Genomic DNA, 26,362 nt, shown 5'->3' on the forward strand with positions numbered 1-26,362 from the left:
TAAGAAGAGGTAGTTTGTTTTCATATACAGAGCACTGTCAGTGAAGTTTTTTTCTATTTACAGGGAAAATAGTAAAAACCTTTAAATAGAAATATCTGGTGCCAGCATGGCAATATCAAGTACCTGGCCTTCTGACATTGGTAGAGATCATTCTTGAAGCAGAACAAACAAATTTCAGCGAGGAATACCAGAGTACATAAATCGTGTTACATCTATCAAATTAATTAGATTGGTTTTGAATTTGTATTCTTCTAAATTTTTATATTTTCAGATCACTGCACTGCCATCCAAGTTTCTGATATTTCCTCCTCTATTCTGTTTCATTTTTATTACACAATGTATATCATTTGACAATCTGATAATAAGTTGATTTTTAAGTGTATATTTTATTAATTCATCAATGATACTTGGGAAAGCAAAATACAACAAGAATTATTTATCAACACTTTATTTAATCTAGAGTGACATATCAATTTTACTGTGAGACCCTGCATTTCCAAGTGAATCAGCATGAGTGAAATATTCATTTGATATTAGTTACAATTATTGAAGTGGCTGCTATTTTAAAATCCAAGCATCAATTAAAGATAAGCATCAATTAAAGATATTGTACACTTCCATTTCAGACATAGGGTAAGTGCATCTATAATATGAATGAAACATGTTTGGTCAAGGAACATTCCTGTACAAAGTATGCCACCTTGATAGACAAGGGTTGTATACAAGGTCATTGGATCTCCGTGACAAACTCCCACACAACAGCAGCAGTATGTTTGTCCATGAAAAAGTCCTCTTGATAAATTGCCCATGAAAAAGTCCTTCTGACGTTTGTAATTTATGAAAAGTCATTTCCAAGTGCAGGCTACCTTGATGATAAGTCTACAAAACCTGAAATAAAAAAAGAATAACTGAGACATATGTAGCTGTAAAATATTGATAATTTCTGAGCAAATGTTTAAAGCCTTAAGATTTGGAAAAAAAATCTTAAAATTTCAAATGAAAATCCACAGCTTTACTAATAAAGTAATGTTTAATGTTATAGCTTATAGACATACCTCTACATAAAATCCTCCAGGTATCTTTTGAAGCGTCCATCAAAAGGAAGACTCCTGATGTTAATACTTTGGTTGAGAAGGCCAGAGTGAACAGTGTGGAATATTTTTGTTTCCTTCCTCACTACTCATTTGCTACAGCCTTTTAGTGTAGCCTTGTTTCAGCTAATGAAGGCACTGACTTCATTTCAGAGCTGGCAATCAGTCATGGATACCTGAACAGTCACCTAGTTATAGAAGAAAAAAAAGGTTTAACTCTTGAAGTTTTTCATTTACAAAATATCTTGTACACATGTGATCAATAATAAACAACTAATTAGAAAAAAATACTGTCTGATCTTGTTAACTGACACTTAGGTTTTCATAATTCTTAGACATGTAATATATATATATAAGCTATTGACTAAACCTAAATTTGCCAGTTGTCTCCCTTCCATCAAGTTCATACAATACCTGTTGCTCTTCTGGACAACCTGTTATTGTACATGTAAGAAAAGTGACTATCAATATCGCCTCCCATGAACAGCTCTCAGACAACAAAACAGACTTGGCTCATTTACATATTATTAGCATGTTTATACTTAATACTGTGAATAAAGTTACTGAAGATAGAATGAATTATCCACATTTCTGTTAAATATAAGTCAGAGGGTTTTGAGATCACATTTTAACTTGAACTGGATTATTTATTATTGCCTTGTATTTCGCCTTATCACTCTGTTCGAAACAAGGACAACATATATATAATAATTGTATTGAACTTAATAAGTACAGATCTACAATTTGAAGACTTTGAAATTTAAAATGAAAAAATAAATATGAGAATTGATTTTTGCTTCAAGGTTGCCCAAGTACTTGTGTTCCATTTTTCTGATGCATGCACACAGTGATTAAAGCAGTCATTCATTAATCAATAATAATTAAACAAAATAATACTAACCAATCATGTTTTGTATAATAACAAGCTGAATTAAGACACATTTTTCAGTTCTTCAGAAGGTTGGGGCCTGCAATAATGAAATAATATAGTATGTATTATACATCACAATAATATAGTAATAATACAAATTCATAGTTTGCCAGGTACAGTACTGTATCAGGGATCAAGCCTCTCTTGTGTAAACATACATACCCTACATGACGTACTTGAAAGTGAAGGGAATGGGTGGGTTTTTTTTTAAATAGTTATGACATGGTTGCGTACAATATGTAGATACAATGTATGTCAGTACACCTGAGATCCATATATATACATGTGTAGAAGAAAATAGAAAATGTATACGTAGCGGCCAGACAGGGATTCAAACTTAGAACCTCCCAACAATAGCTGACTGAGCAACTTGGTCACCGACTATCGATCCAGCTAGTCTTATCCTGCTACACATATGCAGTCACATGTGCCTGATCATTGTTGATGCTTATGAGATTTGTATAATGACTATAATTATGTATGTCTGCAGTTCAAATAGTTATAAGACAAAATTATCAAAAGTTCCCAATTCCCAGAAATCTCTTGCTTGTGTGAGATTTAATCTACTATTTTTTTTTTCTATTAATTTCACAAATTAAATTTTAATTAATCACTAAAAGGCAGCAAGATTTACATTATAATTTAAAAAAAGAATTACCAATATATTTTATATGTAAATATAAATAAAAACAATAATTGATAGATATTCATTTGATGCATGTTACATTTTAAAGAAAAAAATCTACCAAAGTGCACTGTATGTATTTCAGTTGTTGATGTTACATGTTGTCACACAATCTACTGATTGTGTTATGTGGAAGATCGACAGTAAATAAACTTGAGACCCCATCAGGATTCGAAAAAAACTACGAAAATTTTGTTATACTTTGAGAGACATAGGGTAGAAATGGTTAATTTCTCAATTAAAGCATAAAATCATTTAATTGTTGCAGCTAAACAATAATAAATATCGACCAATTATCATTTTCGTCAATCTAACAATGCGCACCTGTTCGGTTTGTCAACCGGAAATTGAAACCGTCATGCGGTCGATCGTGTTATGAATTTGAAAGGCTCAATAAAACACTAAAAAATGACTGTGACGCACAAAATTACTGATCAATCTTGTCAATAGTGATGATATTTATCGTACATACCAATTATTTAACTATATAATGCATAAAATATACCTATTTTGGGTTATTTCTCTCGCTGATCCGATTTGGGTACTCTTCTGTTAAAAAACCGGAAGTTCATCTGTCAATGTTTGTGACGTCATAATTCACGCGCGCGCACGCGACTATGACAGTGTGGAGCTGTCTGAACTTCGTCAGGCATAGCCTTTTTATGAAAAAACACGATATGTAAAAGGTCATTTGCAAAATTTGGTTTAGAAAGAAGAAAATGTTGTTTTGGTGATCCGATTTGGGTACTGTGACCTTACATATCACATAACAATCCAATACACTAAGAAACATTCACTAACATACAGATACATTGAATATCACATTCACATTTTAATAACTAATATTATCTCAATGAAAAATTAGCAATAAGCTTTAATTTAACCTAATTTTTTGGGTTATACTTTCAAAGTTATTTATGGTATCTCATGAAACTTTATGCACGCAACTTTTGATGATAATAATAATAATAGCTGAATTACTCTCAGATGGTGCGCAGTACCATGTAAGTTGTCATTTACCCTTTATCCATTGTTTATGTAAAAACATGATCATTTTAAACATTAAATGTGTTTGCAAATCATGTCACAAGTTATTAACATTTAAGCTGTTAAAGCAGAAGCATACAATTTTTTCTCACAAAAAATATCTTGTTCTCACAAAATGCATACAAGGAGAGTTAGAATCTGAATTTTCACTTGATTGCTATACCTTATAAGCATCAAATATATATTACATGTATAAAAGTCTTAATGATAAATCACATGTATACAATATGAAATTATAATCAACAATTAAATCATCAATCAATTTAGAAAATATAACAAACATGTAATTGTAAAATAATTCACAAACTTGCAGCAAAACCATAATCATACCTGTTTGAATTAATTCTAAAGTCTTAACATGACTGAATTAATTGTGTGAGATCTTCAAATAATTTAATCCTGAACACATGTGATTGATGAGAATTGAGGAAAGAGTTGTTATTAATGAGAATACAAGTTTCAAATATTTTAATCAGTACTGAAAATTAAAATAAAATTGTCAAAATGTTTTGAATATGAATAATCACAAAATTGGAGAATAATACAGAGCTCAAGTTCTATCTTAAAAACACTTTAACTAAAGATAATTGATTTCTTCTTTTGTTCAATACACATACATTAATGCTATCAACCACTTTTTTCACATTATACATACACTATCAGTTGTGCCTTTGTTACTTTCAATATACACCATATTTGTGAATATACTTATAATTTTTAATATTATTATTTCACAATCAAGGGCTGTTGAAAATACTGTATCTTAAAAAGACATTTCATAATTACAGTTATGATTATTTGTGTAACATTCAAATTTGTGTTTGAATTCTTTAACAGAGTTAAACGAAAATTTACCTCAAGAAAATAAGGTAATTTACAATCAACACAAAACAACCAACTTTGAAATGAAATAATTATGGAATGATACATGTGTGAATTAAAGCAATATTATTTTGATAAATTAAAGTGTTGAGTCAGCACAAAAATAGCACATAAAGTGTATTATATAACACACAAAACATTATACGATGCACAAGAATAATATCACAGTTGGAAGACATATGCTCTGCAGAGTTATCTACCCTTGTTATCAGAACAGAGCTGAACTCGATTTGCCCTCCTCTAAGTAGGGAAGTATTCTTAGAAGAATCTTCCACCTCATATATGGAAGAGATTCCAGAAGCAGAACAGCTACAAATCGAGTGCCTGAAAATTTTATTCTAGAAGTAGAAAAATTGAGTTATCTCTATTTCTCACAAAGGTAGATAACTTCGTAAAAGTATAAAAAATTAAATGGGACATTCACAAACTAACATTAACTGGGGAACTCTGCAGTATTATCAAGTATTTACGTAGCCTTTTTCTGACATACAAAGCAACAATTTCAAAATCATGTACCACTCTCAATTGATCTATTATGATTTCAATTATGTATCTGAAATATCAGCAATCTCATGGTCAAAGTTGTCTCATTTAATAAATTATCATTAGTTATCAATTATCTTTATAATCATTATTTCTTTGCATCTTTAATATTCATCACCAGTTCTTCAAATCCACTCATCAATGATCATTAAACATAATGATTCATGGAAAATGTTTAAGTTTGAATACTAATGATACAATGTACATTTTCATCAAATTGTATGTTTTTACTGTGTTATACTGTAGCTTTATGTCTGACTTACAAGCTCAATAGGACCATCTATTGTGTCTTTCTATAAAATCTTAAAACTGTTCAATATTTATGATTATTATATTCTTTATTTGATAATATTAATTTTTCGACATAACATTTTACCAAAATTAAATTAAAATATTTCCTTCAAAGTTACAATTATAAATTATTAGACATATTAAAACAATATTTTAGCAATTAATCAATTGAATATATTGATTTTGAATAGAAAAATAAAATTACCATGCACATAAAAAATCCATGACATAACATGTGTCATTTAAACTGCTCCACCGCTGACAAATGGTATTTTTTCACTATCAAAAACACGAGCAGACGATTTAGTATTTTTCTTCAGTTACAAAAGTTACTTACTTTACACCATTACCACCATTGGAAAGTTTGAGCTTCTAATTTTACTTCAAGTTAAAGTTACAAAAAATAATTAATTGCATCCCGAAAAAATTCCGTGGCACTATATCCTATATGGAATTAAGTACTGATTGCGCATGTACTAAGGGCAAAATAAATTATTTTATATTATTTTTTGTGTTAATTAAACATATATTTACACGATTAAACACCAATTATTGTTCAAGTGATTAATATCATTTATGCTCTGTCATAACATGTGTCATTTAAACTAGTACCCATCATATATATATTTTTTATTATAAATAGTAACAAATACAAAATCTAATGATGATTAACAAACAATAATGAATCCAAATTAACAGATTTCTTATGTGAAATAAATAATATAAATACTAATATGTTATAACATAAACTTACCACAACTGCAAATGATAATCATGTGCTTGCTACAATCCAATCTATTTCTTTTCAAAAGTAAATTGCATACAAAGAAATTTAGCCTATGGTACATCAGTACTTAGACATTAAAACACTGCCAAATTAGTGTTAATCCTTCACTATAACCAAAGACAGACTACAGAATACAGACAGGCAGTGTACGAAGTTCAATATCTAGAAAATTTGTATTGATAGTAAAATATGTTTTTATGACGTAATGGCTTTTTTTGCTTCCTCAGTGATGACAACATACATGATTCAAATTAAATTAATTCACTAGTGAATCAGAAGGATGTTGGGGTTGAGACCTGGGTTCATCCCTCTTACAACATGTAGCCTCTCACAGGAGGTCTCTTTCACTTCTTTTGCTGAATTGCTTTCATTTTGTCACACTCATGGAGACATTTAAGCCTTGAACATTAAAAACAGTTTATAAGGACATCATAATTTAGCACCAACATCAAATGAACTTGCTTTCTCACCAGTGTCTTGCTGCTCCATCAGCTATAGAAATTTCACATGCTGTTAAAAGCATAGCGTTCTTGTTGAAACCCATCAGCTTCTTCCATTATAACTTTCTTTGGTAAGTAAATTTACCATCACTGTTTTGGAGTTTTCCCAAATATAGTTTTCTTCACAGGTTTATCTTTACCAGACTGGAAAAGAAATACAGTTTATTGTCAGTATAATATTTGACATAATTTTGTTAGCAGGGTTCTCACCTAGTGTTTTAATAGATGGTTGAAAATTAATAATAGGTGATTGGGGCGACAAGCCCTCGTGGTGGCCGATACTTATTTCTAACAAAAGTAGACGGTTGTAAACAAGGAAATACTCAGCGGTTTTTGCTGGCAACCGGCTTTTAACGAGAACCCTGGTTAGTAGATACATTGTAAGTCTACATTGTCAAGTAGAATCAGAATCTTAAGTTTGTACAAAGAAAACCTTAAACAGGTGTCAAAAAGAATTGTTGACTTTACAGTTAATTCACTGTTATCATTTACTTCTTTTTTAATTATATGATAAAATTATCAATCATTTGTTTTCTTTCTTACATTTAATCAAAATTACAGCAATTTATCATTGACTCACAAGAAGTTTAGCACCGAGTAGCATTTTCATCTTGTCTTCCTCTTGTTGTACATCAGTAAGCGGAGTTTCCTCCCCTCCTCGACCTCTCATGTGAAGCTTCTGTTTGATGGCCTGTGTTTGAAACAAAAGAATGTGATAAACGCATATTATGTTAATGAAGATTGCACAACTAGAAATTACATTTTTATGTAGTGGGTACTAAATATAATATAATATTGATTATGCACTATTCTAATGAAATTAATAGGCAAAAATATATTTTCAGTTATAATTTAACTATAAACTATATTTATTTTACTTGTGAAAAAAGTTATACAATTTATACAAGTGAATTTTGATGGCCCAACTGTAAGTGTGGAAGGGGTTTAAAGTGGGAGGTTATTATAACCAAAGCACATGGTAAACTGTAAGTGGTTAAAACATTACACCACTAATTACATAAAAAGGAGTGTAATAAATCACAGGTCACAGGTTTACTAAATTATAGGTGTATAACAAAGCTGTACCTGAGAAAGCACCACCCTCTTGCTGTCTCCTTGCATCTGCATCAGAAGGTCATACCACGTCCATATTTGGTTATGATACTCCAGAGTGGGCAGTACAAGGTTAAAATCATGAATGTCCTTTAGGTTCTTCTCCTTCATACCCTATTGACAGCAAGAATACTACAACTCAATTTTACACCGACAAAAATGATACAGAATATCTTAGATGAACAGTAAAACCTGTCTTAGTGACCACCTCTGTATAAAGACCACCTGCTTAATAAGACCACTCTCAGGGTCCCAAATGAAAAATCATAACACAATTTGGCCTGTGCATTGCTGTCATCTCAGAAGACCACTTGGCTATTAAAATGACTTTTTCCTTGTCCACTGTGTGGCCCATATAGACTGTATATTACAAAATGTAAGCACAAAGTGTTTTATGCTCAAAACAGAAAGAAAGGACTATTGGACTTTTAATTCTTCTAAGTGTATTGAAAAATATATCCTTTGCATATATTCAGATCATTCATTATAACTTTTCAAAGTCTTTACAAAAGATTTTTCGAAAGTTCTTGAAATTATAAAGTTGATATCAGGAAAAGGCAACCACATACCATACAATAACACTGGAATGCCATTCCGTATGTCGAGTTTAAAACATTTACATTTTTTCTTATCTTAGTGACATAATAATTAAATACACATTAACATACCTTGTAGCTAACTCGTAAAGAAACCTCTGGAATCTTGATGTATATGAATGTATTGTTCTTAGCTGCTCGCTCCTACAAGACAATTACATTAATGAATCACAAGGATACCACATTAATGGTTTTTATTTATCAAATTGAGTACCCGTGTACCATGCTACACCGGTAAACATACGGAAATAAAATCAGTAATAATAGTAAAACTGACCTTCACATTTGACCTTCAGACCTAAAAAGTCAAGCTTTTTAGTAACTTAGCATTTAAATTGTGAATTTGATTGACTTGAGAAAACTTTGATAATGCAGGCAATACAAAAAAAGATTACTAGGAGGAAATTATTTTCAAAACCAAAAATTCTACCTTCATTTTGTCAATATCATTCTCTGAGCTAAATGAAGCGGATTTCTTCAGTGAGTCCTTATCCTTCCTTCCTGATGGCTTACGATCCAGTTTTTTCTTCTGAGATGACAGCGAGGCACCGTCTGATACATCATCTACACAATACCAAACAAATCACATATGGATACCTATTCATCTACACAATACCAAACAAATCACATATGGATACCTATTCATCTACACAATACCAAACAAATCACATATGGATACCTATTCATCTACACAATACCAAACAAATCACATATGGATACCTATTCATCTACACAATACTAAACAAATCACATATGGATACCTATCTCTGATTAATTACACATGATATTCTGTTTCTTAAATATTGAGGTATCTATTAAATACAACATTGATTTACAATAGTGTAGTTCCTTTAAATTGTAATAATACATTGACTCATCAGGTTTTAGTTTCATCAATACTCCTAATCTATAGAAATTTCTCATCTTTAAAAGTTCAATATGACAGGAAAACATTAAAACATGAGAAATTCCAGTAAGAATTTTCCTTAATCTAAGGATAGTTGCTGAAACTCAGGCCAGGAGATTTAATAACATCTGTTACTGTGAAATTTAATGAATTAATGAAAGTTAATTAAATAAATGATAACCTACCATGTGCATCCTCCTCAATATCCTTATCGGGGAAGAAAAACGCCATCATTGTCTTGAAGAAATGATGTGTAAGTTGGATCTGCATAGGTACTACATTGACCTCAAAGTGTTCCTTCACAGCTATACCTCCCACTGTAACACAAATATACATAGGTACTACATTGACCTCAAAGTGTTCCTTCACAGCTATACCTCCCACTGTAACACAAATATACATAGGTACTACATTGACCTCAAAGTGTTCCTTCACAGCTATACCTCCCACTGTAACACAAATATACATAGGTACTACATTGACCTCAAAGTGTTCCTTCACAGCTTTAACTCCCACTGTAATATACATAGGTACTACATTGACCTCAAAGTGTTCCTTCACAGCTATACCTCCCACTGTAACACAAATATACATAGGTACTACATTGACCTCAAAGTGTTCCTTCACAGCTATACCTCCACTGTAACACAAATATACATAGGTACTACATTGACCTCAAAGTGTTCCTTCACAGCTATACCTCCCACTGTAACACAAATATACATAGGTACTACATTGACCTCAAAGTGTTCCTTCACAGCTATACCTCCCACTGTAACACAAATATACATAGGTACTACATTGACCTCAAAGTGTTCCTTCACAGCTATACCTCCCACTGTAACACAAATATACATAGGTACTACATTGACCTCAAAGTGTTCCTTCACAGCTATACCTCCCACTGTAACACAAATATACATAGGTACTACATTGACCTCAAAGTGTTCCTTCACAGCTATACCTCCCACTGTAACACAAATATACATAGGTACTACATTGACCTCGAAGTGTTCCTTCACAGCTATACCACCCACTGTAACATAAATATACATAGGTACTACATTGACCTCGATGTGTTCCTTCAAAGCTATACCACCCACTGTAACACAAAATATACATAGGTACTACATTGACCTCAAAGTGTTCCTTCACAGCTATACCCCCACTTAACACAAATATACATAGGTACTACATTGACCTAAAGTGTTCCTTCACAGCTATACCTCCACTGTAATATACATAGGTACTACATTGACCTCAAAGTGTTCCTTCACAGCTATACCTCCCACTGTAACACAAATATACATAGGTACTACATTGACCTCAAAGTGTTCCTTCACAGCTATACCTCCCACTGTAACACAAATATACATAGGTACTACATTGACCTCAAAGTGTTCCTTCACAGCTATACCACCCACTGTAACACAAATATACATAGGTACTACATTGACCTCAAAGTGTTCCTTCACAGCTATACCACCCACTGTAACAAATATACATAGGTACTACATTGACCTCAAAGTGTTCCTTCACAGCTATACCACCCACTTAACACAATATACATAGTACTACATTGACCTCAAAGTGTTCCTTCACACATCCACTGTAATATACATAGGACTACATTGACCTCAAGTGTTCTTCACACTTACCCACTGTAATATACAGTACTACATTGACCTCAAGTGTTCCTTCACAGCTATACCCCCACTGTAACACAAATATACATAGGTACTACATTGACCTCAAAGTGTTCCTTCACAGCTATACCTCCCACTGTACAAAATATACATAGGTACTACATTGACCTCAAAGTGTTCCTTCACAGCTATACCTCCCACTGTAACACAAATATACATAGGTACTACATTGACCTCAAAGTGTTCCTTCACAGCTATACCTCCCACTGTAACACAAATATACATAGGTACTACATTGACCTCAAAGTGTTCCTTCACAGCTATACCTCCCACTTTAACACAAATATACATAGGTACTACATTGACCTCGAAGTGTTCCTTCACAACTATACCAAACACTGTAATTAAAAACTTTCCTTTACTTCATCAGAACTTAAAATGTGAAATTACTTTTAAGTTCTTTGTTACATAAAAGTGTGTTTATTATCATATTGATATTGAAACGATAAACTTGTTTCGTTGTTCAAAATAGTCGTCCGCTAGAACACTGTCCAGTCTGTGCACATGTTGACTTAATTACCTGTCTTAATTTCTGAGGTACATGAGATCTAGAGCTCAGACACTCAGACTGATATTTTATAATGTGCTGTGTAATTTTATAAATATTAATTAGAACTGTGCAGCAAATGCGGTCTATGGTCACAGAGTTTAGTAAGGGATAGTGGAACATACACCTAGGACCTAGGATGATGTGAAATAAACTAAATATTTGGCCGGTACTAAAAGTTATGCGTTTCGTCACTTTCTTTTATTGACTATATAAACCTGAATTACATTGTATTGTTCCGGAAGTTTCCAAAGTCGATCAGATGCTTAGTATAATTTGACCAAAGGAAGAGTTTGTATGATACGTCGCTTGAAATTTACACAAAACAAATGCGTTTAGCACTGTGAAATGTCACTGTTGTTATTTTATAGTAGATTATCGCTGACAAGTATATCTTAATATATGTTTTTGAAAGTTTGGTGTCACTAAATCATGGCGAAATCTATTAAACGCTATAAGACACTGACTTCTGGTATCGCTTGCGCAGTTGGAATCTGCGCATAGCGGATGTACACAGACTCTACACCTGACAAGGAAAATAATACATGTAGTACGAGTACACTCGCACTAAAAAATCTTAATAAAACTTAACTATGATCATACCAAAATAGCTCACTTTGTGCCTGCTGATAAATTTTAGTCTTGTTTTTAATTTTTTTTTTAGATATCTTGATTTATAACAAAAATCTGATAAATTGGAAATTAATAGCACATTCCATTAAAGGTTTAAAGTGTTAAGGTTATACTTTTAAAAAAATTATTCAGCTTTACTTTATTACCTGGTGGCTTCTCACTACACAGGATTCTGATGGCCATTTGACGGTTGTCACCTTCATTTCCTATCGGGTGTAAGGGGACAATCACATCCTAAAGAAAACAAGAAGATAACTCAAAGTTTTATCAAAACTTAACTAAATCATCATATCAACCTTAACCAATCATAACCTTGTCACTCACATCATATTTCTGATTAATACTCTGTGTTTTCAAACAGAGGGTCACCTGGTTGTTTTAAAATATGACATTAAACTAATCAAAGCAAACTAATATTTTCTAATATGCGTGATCCAACAGTGCAAACAAGCACTATTTTTGGTTACCTTATAAATGGCGTTTGGGAGAAGGTTTGTCATCTTAATCCAGCCAAGCTCAAGCTGGTGAGTCCAGGTGTCATTGTCTCGGTTCACCTTCGTGTACCTAGTAAAAAAATACATTTACAGGTAAAAACACCTTGATGTACCTGGTAACGAAATATATTTACAGGTAAAAACACCTTGGTGTACCTGGTAACGAAATACATTTACAGGTAAAAACACCTTGGTGTACCTAGTAACAAAATACATTTACAGGTAAAAACACCTTGGTGTACTTAGTAACGAAATACATTTACAGGTAAAAACACCTTGGTGTACCTAGTAACAAAATACATTTACAGGTAAAAACACCTTCGTGTACCTAGTAAAAAAATACATTTACAGGTAAAAACACCTTGTTGTACCTAGTAAAGAAATACATTTACAGGTAAAAACACCTTGTTGTACCTAGTAAAGAAATACATTTACAGGTAAAAACACCTTGGTGTACCTAGTAACGAAATACATTTACAGGTAAAAACACCTTGGTGTACCTGGTAACAAAATACATTTACAGGTAAAGACACCTTGGTGTACCTGGTAACGAAATACATTTACAGGTAAAAAATATATTAGGATTTTATAGACAAGTGGAAACTTATAAACTAAATAATTGTTCCCCAGAATTTCATCATATAATGGTAAGGTCACTTTTTATGAGGATCAGCATAAACATCAATACAAAAAATTATACTCATATAAATTCAAGAATCATGTATGTTTTATGGAAGATAAGATATTTTACCATTTCCTTGAAACTAGTCGTAGGTACTTACACAAAATTTCTGAGTGCAAGATCAGAAACTCCCAGTTGACCATCAGCTTCAGTCAGTCTCCAGTGAGCAAATTTAAAACACACTTCATGTCTCTTGTCTACCCGGGCCTGGTGGGCTGTAAAATAAGGGGAGATAATCAATACATATAAAACACACCTCATGTCTCTTGTCTACCCGGGCCTGGTTAGCTGTATAATAAGGGGGAGATAATCAATACATATAAAACACACCTCATGTCTCTTGTCTATCTGGGCCTGGTGGACTGTATACCAGGGGAGATAATCTATACATATAAAATACACCTCATGTCTCTTGTCTACCCGGGCCTGGTGGGCTGTATAACAAGGGGAGATAATCAATACATATAAAACACACCTCAAGTCTCTTGTCTACCTGGGCCTGGTGGGCTGTATAATAAGGAGAGATAATCAATACATATAAAACACACCTCATGTCTCTTGTCTACCCGGGCCTGGTGGGCTGTATCACAAGGGGAGATAATCAATACATATAAAACACACCTCATGTCTTTTGTCTACCCGGGCCTGGTGGGCTGTATAACAAGGGGAGATAATCAATACATATAAAACACACCCCAAGTCTCTTGTCTACCCGGGCCTGGTGGGCTGTATAACAAGGGGAGATAATCAATACATATAAAACACACCTCATGTCTCTTGTCTACCCGGGCCTGGTGGGCTGTATAACAAGGGGAGATAATCAATACATATAAAACACACCTCATGTCTCTTGTCTACCCGGGCCTGGTGGGCTGTATAACAAGGGGAGATAATCAATACATATAAAACACACCTCATGTCTCTTGTCTACCCGGTCCTGGTGGGCTATATAACAAGGGGAGATAATCAATACATATAAAATACACCCCATGTCTCTTGTCTACCCGGGCCTGGTTGGCTGTATAACAACGGGAGATAATCAATACATACAAAATACACCCCATTTCTCTTGTCTACCCGGGCTTGGTGGGCTGTATAACAAGGGGAGATAATCAATACATATAAAATACACCTCATGTCTCTTGTCTACCCTGGCCTGGTGGGCTGTATAACAAGGGGAGATAATCAATAAATATGAAACACACATCTTGTCTTTTGTCTCCCGGGCCTGGTGGGCTGTATACCAAGGGGAGATAATCTGTATATCCTAACTTGATGTACGACATCATCAACAGCCAATCGGCGCAATATTAGCAACAAAGCCAAGATAATTTTAACACAAGATGTAAGATTATGTCTTACTTTTAGTGGTTTTCATCTGTGACTTGACTTGGAGTTGACTTTCTTTCAGGCAGCTGAGAAAATTAAAGAGCAAAATAAATCACCATTGAGTGTACTTTTCTTAAATCTCAAAATAAACATGTTGCTGCTGTTTTGATTTACATCTTACAAGGTTAAATGATATTTGCTTAAATTTTAGACACAGCAGAAATTAAGGGATTATTGCAAATCCTTATTATACATTATACATGTTCAAAGTGGAACATTTCAAAAACAAACTACAAAATCATAATATAATGCATAAGGAGAAGCAATTCTGACAAATCATACATTAAATGTATATCTGAAATTATTGTTTATGCATAAGGAGAAGCAATTCTGTCAAACATACATTAAATGTATATCTGAAATTATTGTTTATGCATAAGGAGAAGCAATTCTGACAAACATACATTAAATGTATATCTGAAATTATTGTTTATCTCTACCCACCTAATTCTGATTGACAGTTCTTCGTTGGATGAGTTGATCCTCTCCTTACAATCATACAGCATCATCTCCAACTTTTCTGATTGCTCCAGCAGACTAAACCATAATCATTATTATCTCATTATGTTATTATCTATCAAAACACATGGTAAATACAGCAAGGTATTTTCATATTTATTAGGGTCACACTAGTCGAGTGGTTAAGATGTCAATATATAATACGTTAAAATTCTTGATTTGCACATGAAGAAATATTACTGCTAAATTCATTGAAAATGATCCAGTCAATAGTTTAGGAGGCGGTTTTTCCCCGCTGAGTGGGTAAGGGTGATAGTGTGGATTATAAATATTTACCTAGAATCCTCGTTATCCTCCAGTTCCTTCTCTATCAGGTAGAGTTCCCTTTCAAGCCTCCTCAAGTTAAGAACATTCTCTCTGGAAAGTGTTACCGAGATTACAAACATCTATCAGTTTCTCAATATGCATTGACTTATTCTCTGTTATGAGCTAAGTTTCCATACAGACTATTTTTTTTTATTTTGCAATTCACCTTCAAATAGCTTTTAATTAGATATTTAAAATACAAAATTTAATGAAATGTTTTTACAGTGATTCATTTTTGTGAATTCTAATTGGCTTACCTGACGTATTCCTGTAGCTGTTGTATGGGAGTTTTCTGGTCTTCCTCCCGTGATAGCTGTAACTGGAATCTCATACTCTGTAACTTCTCAGTGGTCTCCTATACAAACAAAATCAGATAGACAGATTATATACTAATCTTAAATTTACCGATAGTAGAAATCTCTAAAGTAGATAGCTTAAATAGACACTGACTTTGAGTTTCTATAGAGACTTACCTTCTTCGTTTTCTCCACATGTAGCAGCAGATTGTTTACGATATCCAGGATCATAGCATACTGCAGCTAAAACAAAACAGGGCAGGTAATCCAATGATATAAAATTTACATTATACTATCTTAAAGACAGTGATTTCAATTCTGTATCTATTTAGAAATGTAACCTTTTTTACTTGATGAATATTGTAAAATATGTTTACGGTAACTAGTTGTCTCATTTTGTGATAATTTATTTATACTAATTTGCGGAAAGAAAAGTTCGTACATTTTTCAATATCTAACAATAAGAAGTTATACGAACAGGTTATCTTACTAGTCATTCTTCCAATTTCATTCGCAGGTTTTATGTTTAACTTTAATTGAAATAAACTTGACCGTTAATATAGCAAACTTTAATCCGTGACAAATAAAAGCAATAAAACTATACAGTACTAATTAACTATTGAATGTGTATTACATGAGTCAACAAGGTAGTGCAGATGATCTTTTACGGATATCAAAGTTCATAAAACTTTGCCGTAACAGTATACATGTATGAACAATAAACTTACAGAGTTTGTACAAACGTTCAGGTCATGATGAAGAAGTGTGAAACAGTCGACTCCTTCCTCCCGAGACATCATATCAGAGGAATCCTCAGAGGGCTAGAGGTGAAAAAAATACAATATTATTTAAATGAGTATTTCATCAAATTGAAAATACCATGTAGCTGTAGCTGGTTATTTTATGTGGGGTTTATATTTTGGCAAGTCATCACCATGGTCATTAAATTTTGATCCGTGAAATGATTATGCAATGGCTGAAATCTAATACATATTCTTGGAGCTGTGAATGCACAAACCGGTTCAAGAGCTAAAATTTGGTTGTTCTAAATAAGTACGTCTATGTTATTTGACTCACAGGCGGTGGGATTTCTGGCAGAGTTTCATCGTCGACATCACCGTAACTTGCAAAGAACACCTGACATTTACACCTGGAGATGATCCTCTGTAGCTGAACTGATGCCTTAGGAGACTTCTTGGACTACAACATAAATGGAATCAACATGATGGACATATAGACAAATACAGACATCTTTTCTTCTGTATTGGGTATATTCCAGGTATGGTTATGAAAGGAATCAAGGATTATCAAAATGTTTCTTGTAAGATATTGAACTACATCTCATGCATATTATGTCAACTTATTCCAAATAACCACTTAATCATTACCACAGTGACTATACTGTAGGCAGGCTATACCTTTTTGTTCCACCCACTGTACTGTACACACACCCACCTTTTTTTCTGTCAAATGTAACACAGACTCACCTACCTCTTTAGTCTCGCCCACTGTACTGTAAACCACACCCACTTTTTTCTGTCTAATGTAACACAGACACATCCACCTCTTTAGTCCCCCATTATACTGTAGACACACCCACCTCTTTAGTAACCCACTATACTGTAGACACACCCACCTTTTTAGTCCCACCCACTGTACTGTAGACACACCCTCCTCTTTAGTCCTGCCCACTGTACTGTAGACACACCCACCTCTTTAGTCCAGCCCACTATACTGTAGACACACCCTCCTCTTTAGTCCTGCCCACTGTACTGTAGACACACCCTCCTCTTTAGTCCTGCCCAATGTATGATAGACACACCCACCTCTTCAGTCCTGCCCACTGTACGGTAGACACACCCACCTCTTTAGTCCCGCTCACTATACTGTAGACACACCCTCCTCTTTAGTCCCCCCACTGTATTGTAGACACACCCACCTCTTTAGTCCTGCCCAATGTACGGTAGACACACCCACCTCTTTAGTCCTGCCCACTGTACGGTAGACACACCCACCTCTTTAGTCCCGCCCACTATACTGTAGACACACCCATCTCTTTTGCACCACCCACTATATCATAGACACGCCCACCTCTTTAGTCCCTCCACTGTACGGTAGACACACCCACTTCTTTAGTACCACCCACTATACTGTAGACACACCCACCTCTTTAGTACCACCCACAGTACAGTAGACACACCCACCTCTTTAGTCCCGCCCATTTTACGGAAGACACACCCACCTCTTTAGTCCCCCCACAGTACAGTAGACACACTCACCTCTTTAGTCCCCCCCACTGTACGGTAGACACACCCACCTCTTTAGTCCCCCCACAGTACAGTAGACACACTCACCTCTTTAGTCCCCCCCCCACTGTACGGTAGACACACCCACCTCTTTAGTCCCCCCACAGTACAGTAGACACACTCACCTCTTTAGTCCCCCCCCACTGTACGGTAGACACACCCACCTCTTTAGTCCCCCCACAGTACAGTTGACACACTCACCTCTTTAGTCCCGCCCATTGTATTGTAGACATACCCACCTCTTTAGACCTGCCCACAGTACAGTAGACACACCCACCTCTTTATTCCCGCCCACTGTACGGTAGACACACCCACCTCTTTAGTCCCGCCAACTGTACAGTAGACACACCCACCTCTTTAGTCCCGCCCACTGTGCTGTAGACCACGCCTCCTACACTGCTGCCACTCCCCACCATCTCTGACATCCCTGACAGTTCAGGCTCGGAGCGATCCTCCACATTCTCTGGATGTAGCCAGGCCATGGTATCATCATCTAAGTGATTGTCAGGGTCAACAGTAGCATAGTACTGTAAAAAATTACACCAGTTTTTAACATCTACATGTTTTAGAATTTGAATCATGAAAAAAATATGAAATTCTTACATTTATGTATTGTTAATATTAATATTATGGTAACTGATGTTGAATGAATAATAATATATCATTTGAAGAAAATATGTCATAAGCATAAAATCTTTACATTAAGGTTCCAAGATATAGGATATTTCAATAAAACTAAACACTTCATCCTTCCGAGTAATTTTTTCATGATTTGGCTTAAATTGATGGCCTTATGTATTATGTCCAGTGTGACAAATCTTGTGTGAAAAAGAATAAATTCAGGAACTGAATACCGTGACGTTACTGACCTGCATACACTCGACTGAGGTGACCCAGGAGGTTTTACTTCGAAGCTGGTTATCCTGCCAGACAGGCTGGTGTGTACAGGATACAATCTGGGCTTTAGCTGCACTGACAATCACGTATCCAGAAGTCTCACAGCCCTTCACCATCATCTGGCTGTTGTGTAGCTCAACTACAAGAGAATTTAACTCATTTAACACTTAAAAGCTTTCATAACAACTTGATTTCATTGTTATAATGTGCTTCAATGGTATTAAATGTTGCTAAATCTAATTTTCAAATGTAACCTGATTACAAGTAATCAAAATAGCCTGAAATTAATCATTAATGCAGATAACTCTAAGAAAAGTTATTGATTACAATAATGATTCTATTCACCTCATAAGTTCAATTATTTTTCGAAGAATAAAAACAAAAAACTTGCATTATTATTGAAAAAAATCATATTGTTTTTATAAGGAGAGGTAACTCACTGAGCCAGTTTTTGCAGTAGACATCATCTGTCTGACAGGCAGCTACTCCATGTAGCTGTTCCATATTCATATTTGATGGCTGAAAATACAAATTGCGATCAATGCACTACAATCATGCATAATCAAAGTTTTCATATCAATTGTTTTAAGCCAGAAACTACACAATTGCCAAACATGTTAATCAAGAGGACCATGTATTTTGTCTGACATTAAAGAAAAAAAATTCTATTCAACTGACCACTTCTGACTCAGTCAATGCTAGACCTGCTCTTCTGAATAAGAGAAATGCTACACAGGCAATATTTCTTCATGTGCAATTCATATGATTTTGTTCACATGGATTTAATGTGAATTTTTTTCACATGCAGAAATATTGCCTGTATACAGCTTACTATCTTACTAACCTCTGCAGTTAATGCTACAGACTTGCTACATTACTAACCTCTTCTGTGAATGTTACAGACTTGCTATTTTGCTAACCTCTGCAGTTAATGCTACAGACTTGATACATTACTAACCTCTGCAGTTAATGCTACAGACTTGCTATTTTACTAACCTCTTCAGTGAATGTTACAGACTTGCTATCTTACTAACCTCTTCAGTGAATGTTACAGACTTGCTATCTTACTAACCTCTTCAGTGAATGTTACAGACTTGCTATCTTACTAACCTCTTCAGTGAATGTTACAGACTTGCTATCTTACTAACCTCTTCAGTGAATGCTACAGACTTGCTATTTTACTAACCTCTTCAGTGAATGCTACAGACTTGCTATTGTATTGAACTCTTCAGTGAATGCTACAGACTTGCTATCTTACTAACCTCTTCAGTGAATGCTACAGACTTGCTATTGTATTGAACTCTGCAGTGAATGCTACAGACTTGCTATCTTACTAACCTCTTCAGTGAATGCTACAGACTTGCTATCCGACTCTGACACCAACTTCATGAGGAGTGAATGAGTATGGACCCCACCAAGTTTATAACTCCCGGGGCTGGGGTTAGTGTTGGTAGGTGACCCAGGGGCACCTGCTGTCAATGACATTGATCTTGTCTTCTGTAACAAACATTACACAATTTATTACATTATCAAAACAAGAACATTTTTAAAAAAAATTTTTTTTCCAAAAATAACTAATTTCAAAACTGCTCCTAGCTACCCAATTGAAATTTATAGGCAAAATGTTGGAAGCACAAGCTGGAAGTTCTCCCTTTTTTAAATTTTTTTGTTTTGGTTTGCCCCATAAATCACCATAAAAAGTTCTACCTAAATTGTTTGACCAAAACAAATGCTCTTTTCCAACTAAAAGCAAGTCAACTGAGGTTATTGTGCATTTCACAGAAAAACATATCAAAAGCTATTACAATTCATGATGTTTTCTATCATAGTGAAAACTTAGTGTAAATCAAATACTTTATGTGATTTGTTCTCTATATACTCATCAATGACCTTACATTAGGGCCTTGACCGCCATCGACCTTGAACTTTTTGAGAGCGTCAGCAGACAGGTTCCGTTTGAGTGACTGTGCCTTGGTGTAGCTGTCCAATACACCCAGTAATACTGTACGGTTGTGTTTTGTCCACGCTCCCTTCAGATCGTGTACTTGTACACTGTGGGTTGCCTGAAAACACAATCTCCTTGTATATTGACAAAAATGGTCACCCTGGAGTTGGGTTGATTGGTAATCCGCGTCACTCAGTTCTACCAGAAATTGAAATTCATCGTCTGGTCTAATGTTTATGTGCATTAGATCAAGTTTATATAGTCATAATTTAGTAATCATTTGCAGAAAAGACTTATATGTTTTGTCAAATACTACAAGACTTCTCTGGATTCATTACTAACAAGAACCAAATGCTAATGGCTAACTAATACATACCCCTCTGCTACAATGTAACTTATTCAAGACCATAGCAACCACATTTTCCATACATGTGATGCATCAACTTATAAACATCCATGTGTTGCAACTGACCAAGTTTGGACAAAATTGATCCAAAACCTAAGAAGTTATAAGCATTTTTACAAAACCTGTGTACATAGTGACCTGGATATCATGGTAACCAAACTTTTGACAAAATAAAACCTGTATAACTACTATCACTGTGACCAATGGTAAGGAACAGATAAAGGTTGCTATTTACCTTGTTGAACCTCTTCTCAGCCTCAGCCTCTTCTTCCTCCTCATCTGAATCTTCCTCGTACGATGTACTGGTGTTGTCTCCTCTCTGATAGGAAACCCTGAAACATTGGGTGTAACCAATATCAGTTAATGAATGTAATCGAACAGATAGTATCATCATACCATGTTCTGTCCTACCACTTTTCAGGATACTGTCAATCAACTGATTTTCCTTTGTGATTAAATTTTGAGTATTTCAGAGGCGATAGGAAATTGCTAAAAAATATTGCACAAAACGGTTTTCAAACACAAATAATTACAATGTAAAACCATAAGTCTAGATCACAAAATTTAATCATTGTGAGTAAATCCTTTAGAGTGAAGAACAAGAGATCCCAGAGGGATCTTGGCGCCCACCAAAGAATGATATATGTCTGACAATGGAGAAAGGGATATTTTCTCTGTTTTTTTAACTTTGCTTCCATCCTACATATAAAATTTGAGACAGATCACTTCAGTTCTTTCTTAGAAATAACCGAAACAAACTTGTTCACTAAATGGTCCCAAAATGCAATATACACAACTAGGGTTCTATGGTAACCGGCACGTGAAATTTGACACAGATCCCTGATTCCCTGTCAGTACTTTCTTAGATATAGCAGTAACAAACTTTAACTATCAGAATTGAAGATGGCGGCCTGTCAGCCAACTTGTTCATGATCGGTCCCAAAATGAATTATGCACATCTAGGGCCCTAGGGGAACCTGCACATAAAATTTTTGACAGATCCCTTCAGTATTTTCTGAGAACTCGCGATAACAAACATTAACTATCAAAATACTAGATGCTTCCCGGTGCCTGGAACCTACATGTGAAATTTAAGAATTATCCCTGTAGTACTTTCTGAGTAATAATGATAACGAGAGTTGTTGACGGACCGACGGACCACGGACCACAGACGAAAGGCGATTTGAATAGCCCACCATCTGATGATGGTAGGCTAAAAACGTGAAATTAAGCTTCAAACTCAGTGACGGGATACCTCGCTCACTCACTGCACCACTCATTCACCATAGCCAAACAAAATACTGATATTAAATGATGATTTGTAAATGATTTATTATAAAAGTTGGTAGTTAAGACCTTTATCTTACCTGCCGACACTCAGGAAGAAATTCTTATCTACTGGATTACGGAGAGACACGTTCAGCTGTGGAAAAGATGAAAGTGTCTATCAATTTGCTGAATTAAATGTTCAAATATAATCTCTACCAGAACATGCAACATTAACTAAATGTATATGTTTTCATGCAGATCAACATGAAATTAAAAATTTTATAGTATGAAATTTTGATGAAAAAGTAACGAATATATTTACAAAGCATATGAGGATTTATGAAGATATAGATTGAAGGTGACAGAGAATAGTTGAATTGGGCCTTGTATATATATCAATCTATCAAAAGTCATGCTGTGCGATCCCTGTACTGTGAAGCGCATGAATTCTGCGGGTTGTTTACTTTCGTTATATACGCGTTTTCATTTAAGAAATTTTAAACACCAGCAATATACTCAGAATTCCACAGATGTACCTAAGAACAAAATATTTCAAAGAATTATAGGAATCGATAAATTAAGAAATTTAATCCCCACTAATATACCCAAACAGAAAACCATGAAATATTGACCAAGCAAATTTTAAGTACTATACAGTACTAGGTAGGTACATTTGAAGTATAAAAATATTCTATAAATACTTAACACACCATACCCTGTATGGTATATCTGAAACACAATGTGACTTGCAAAGGATCTGTGAAGTGCTACTGTATCTTAAAACAGTGCTACATAGGGAAAAAGGTATCTGAAAACAGGAATTGTTATAGTTCTATATGGGACGATAGTGAGCTCTCTCTAGTTCTGAAACATACACTCAAATCAAAGAAATCTATGGTGTTTTCAACTAGCAAACTGCGGACACGGTGTCTTAGACAATGGTTTTTGCAGTTCTTTTACACTACACTCCTTAAAATTCACTGTTGGACTGTCTCAGCCTTTGTATTAGATAAGTTCTATATGTTTTCAGGCATGAATGAGTTAAAGTGAATAGTCGGACAAACAAAGGCTTAAGTCGGTAAAAATGGTGTTATTATATTCAGTATAATTTCTTTTGAAATGGAAAAATAAAATCTCCCATCAAAATCGCTCTGTATTCGAAGAAATTAATATATATTATAGGAATCCTAATACGTCTTCCCGACCGGCTATCAGTGCAGTTCACTCTTAATGCATATCCACGCAGCCTCGTTTTCAAAGAGTTAGGCGAATTTATATTTAGAACTGTGCTAAATTTACACAGGGCTTCCCCATAATTTCAATGGTCAAAACTGGACACCGTAAGCAGAACTTGACCATCATTATGGTATACAAGGACTTTTGGAAGGCCAAATAAAGTATTTAGACTGGTTTCCTTTGTCCGACTATTCGCTTTAAAAGTGAAACTAGGGGTTGATTAACCTAAATAAGACATTTTTTTTTTTACTTCAGAATATGTTATTGAATGGCTGATGTTATTACAATAGTAACTGGACAACAGGTCAAGTCTGTGCCCAAAGCCCTATCCTCGAGTCCTCACCTCTCTAGTCAATAAATAATATGGTAGTTTCACAAGTTCTATATATTTCTCTTACACTTCAGTTACAATGAGGCAATGATAATGAGGACTATTGACCAGTTAGAAAACGAAATTGATGTGAGAGTTTCATGATACATGAGCATCACTCCAAATAGACCAGAAACATAATATTTGTGTGAAGTTATGATAATCCTTAGGTGATAATACCCCAAATAAGCATGGCTCTACAAAGTAGTGTGGGAGCATTAGACCAAATGTGCGACTGATAAATCCTTAGGATATTAGCAGAATAATGATCAGTGTATATCAAAGATCCTAAGAGCTTCATAATTACTTACAGGTAATATGCATTAACAAAAAAATAATATCGCTTTAAAAAAGTTTAATTCACACAAAAATGAAAGCTTGCTTGCATTTTATAATAATTTCTGCAAAGCATAAAGTATTGTCTACCTCACAAAATTACCAAAGCTCATCTAAAGCTTTCAAAAGTATGAAGGCATGTTGTTTGATTCCCCACTCTCCTCCTCGAGTAACCAAAGCTGACTGTGCTTATTTTTAAAAACTAAATATTAACTGTATTGTGTCATGCTGAATGTAAATAACTTTTTTGTACAGAAAGTCACATCATGGATTTGGTAAGAGTTGTCTCAAAATCTGGTTGTCATGTGAAAATAGACAGCTGTGAACTGTAAATGATGGGAATAGGTAGACAACCTAACAGGCCTTATAATGGTCTTAAATGTTTAAGATATGTTGATCTTTTGTCGAAGGAGAGTCATTAAAAAATTTACCAAGCTGTTAGAAAGACAATGACATTATATGAAGAGATGTTAGTATAATTGATAATCAGGACAGAATGAACAAGGATATACCGTTAATATATGGAAAAACTTAACATTCAGTCAAGTTCTTTTGGTTACTGCATTCGTTCCAATAAGCACCCATGTTCCTATATGCGCCCCACCACCTTTTTGAGACCTCAATTTCAATTGCTTAGGCATTAATAAAGATCAAAACTGCACAAAACTGTATAGATTTGAAATAATTTAGTCTAATTAGCACCTTTTCATTTTTTCAATTTTTTAAACGCCCTGGGTACTTATTGGGTCAAATACGGTACAGAGGGTCAAATACGGTACAGAGTGTAAATTAAATTGACGGTAGGTACAGAGTGTAAATTAAATTGACAATGTATGAATACACAGGTATGCTGTTTAGAAATCAAAGAATGTCAATTACATTGTAGAGCCTGAAGTTGAATGAATGGAAAGAAATGTATTATTTTAGAATTAGAACATGTAATTTACATAATAGGCAATTTCCTTTGACTTATAAAAAGTGATAGATGAAGAAAACAGTGATTGAAGCAAGCAAATGGATTCTTTATACATGAAATTAATAGTAGAGAAATTCAATGTTGATCAATAAATGTAAAGATTCATAGTAAACTTTAAATTAGAACAAAGCTGTGATGTCATTCATAATTGTTCTCGTACATGTAAAATGACAATCATATGATAATGAAATTTGCAGTTACAATATCATTTCTGCTTTGATTAATTTGTTTGTCTTATAAACAGATACCAATGGTTTTGATCGTTTCAGGATATGCTGTGTTTAGATGGTCAAGAAAGCGAAGTTCCTAGAAGTAAACCACTGATCTACAGCTAAAATCTGCCAACTGCCCTCCTTATTCCGCAACAGCCGTCAAAGATATAACCTGGAGGTATAGCCTATATAGCTAAAGGTAGAATGTCGCACACATTCACCAATATCACTTGCTCCTAATTGGATTGAACACCTCTATAGTCTAGCTATAAGAAGAAAAAGATGGAGAAATCCTATTGGCAGGACGTTGTTCCTGAATCACTACATTCACACTTTAGAGAAATACAGCTAACTAGAACTAAAAGGTATAAATATTATATTCCAATGGTAGGCAACTCACAACTTTGCGCTGGGACACATAGTATTTTTCCTGAAAATTTTCAAAAACATTGCAAAATCTAGGG

The 26,362-nt window shown here is 34.4% G+C and overlaps 1 protein-coding gene and 1 long non-coding RNA gene across 3 annotated transcripts in view; both read right to left on the reverse strand.

Annotated features, from left to right (window-relative positions):
• Positions 1-432: 432 nt before the first annotated feature.
• On the reverse strand, positions 433-6,032 carry LOC138331734 (uncharacterized). Its single transcript, XR_011209718.1, has 4 exons — positions 3,213-6,032; positions 1,993-2,059; positions 1,056-1,279; positions 433-888 (listed from the first exon to the last, which is right to left on the reverse strand). It is a non-coding gene; the product is annotated as an uncharacterized lncRNA (long non-coding RNA).
• A 26-nt stretch (positions 6,033-6,058) lies between these two features.
• Positions 6,059-26,362, reverse strand: part of LOC138331732 (protein hobbit-like) — a 50,590-nt gene continuing 30,286 nt past the window's right edge. For both annotated transcript variants that reach the window (XM_069279489.1, XM_069279488.1), the window contains exons 35-57: positions 22,867-22,922; positions 21,735-21,831; positions 21,044-21,211; positions 20,487-20,645; positions 19,589-19,667; positions 19,121-19,287; positions 18,605-18,778; positions 17,023-17,145; positions 16,674-16,766; positions 16,123-16,188; positions 15,907-16,004; positions 15,620-15,700; positions 15,269-15,361; positions 14,798-14,850; positions 13,536-13,650; positions 12,727-12,823; positions 12,406-12,493; positions 9,559-9,690; positions 8,897-9,030; positions 8,539-8,610; positions 7,844-7,984; positions 7,338-7,448; positions 6,059-6,901 (exon numbers count right to left, since the gene is read on the reverse strand). In XM_069279489.1, coding sequence (XP_069135590.1) covers positions 6,845-6,901; positions 7,338-7,448; positions 7,844-7,984; positions 8,539-8,610; positions 8,897-9,030; positions 9,559-9,690; positions 12,406-12,493; positions 12,727-12,823; positions 13,536-13,650; positions 14,798-14,850; positions 15,269-15,361; positions 15,620-15,700; positions 15,907-16,004; positions 16,123-16,188; positions 16,674-16,766; positions 17,023-17,145; positions 18,605-18,778; positions 19,121-19,287; positions 19,589-19,667; positions 20,487-20,645; positions 21,044-21,211; positions 21,735-21,831; positions 22,867-22,922 — 2,454 coding nt within the window. In that variant the 3' untranslated portion in view covers positions 6,059-6,844. The remainder of the gene's footprint in view (positions 6,902-7,337; positions 7,449-7,843; positions 7,985-8,538; positions 8,611-8,896; positions 9,031-9,558; positions 9,691-12,405; positions 12,494-12,726; positions 12,824-13,535; positions 13,651-14,797; positions 14,851-15,268; positions 15,362-15,619; positions 15,701-15,906; positions 16,005-16,122; positions 16,189-16,673; positions 16,767-17,022; positions 17,146-18,604; positions 18,779-19,120; positions 19,288-19,588; positions 19,668-20,486; positions 20,646-21,043; positions 21,212-21,734; positions 21,832-22,866; positions 22,923-26,362) is intronic.

This window comes from Argopecten irradians, chromosome 9 (genome assembly GCF_041381155.1).
Source record: "Argopecten irradians isolate NY chromosome 9, Ai_NY, whole genome shotgun sequence".
Lineage (NCBI taxonomy): Eukaryota > Metazoa > Mollusca > Bivalvia > Pectinida > Pectinidae > Argopecten > Argopecten irradians.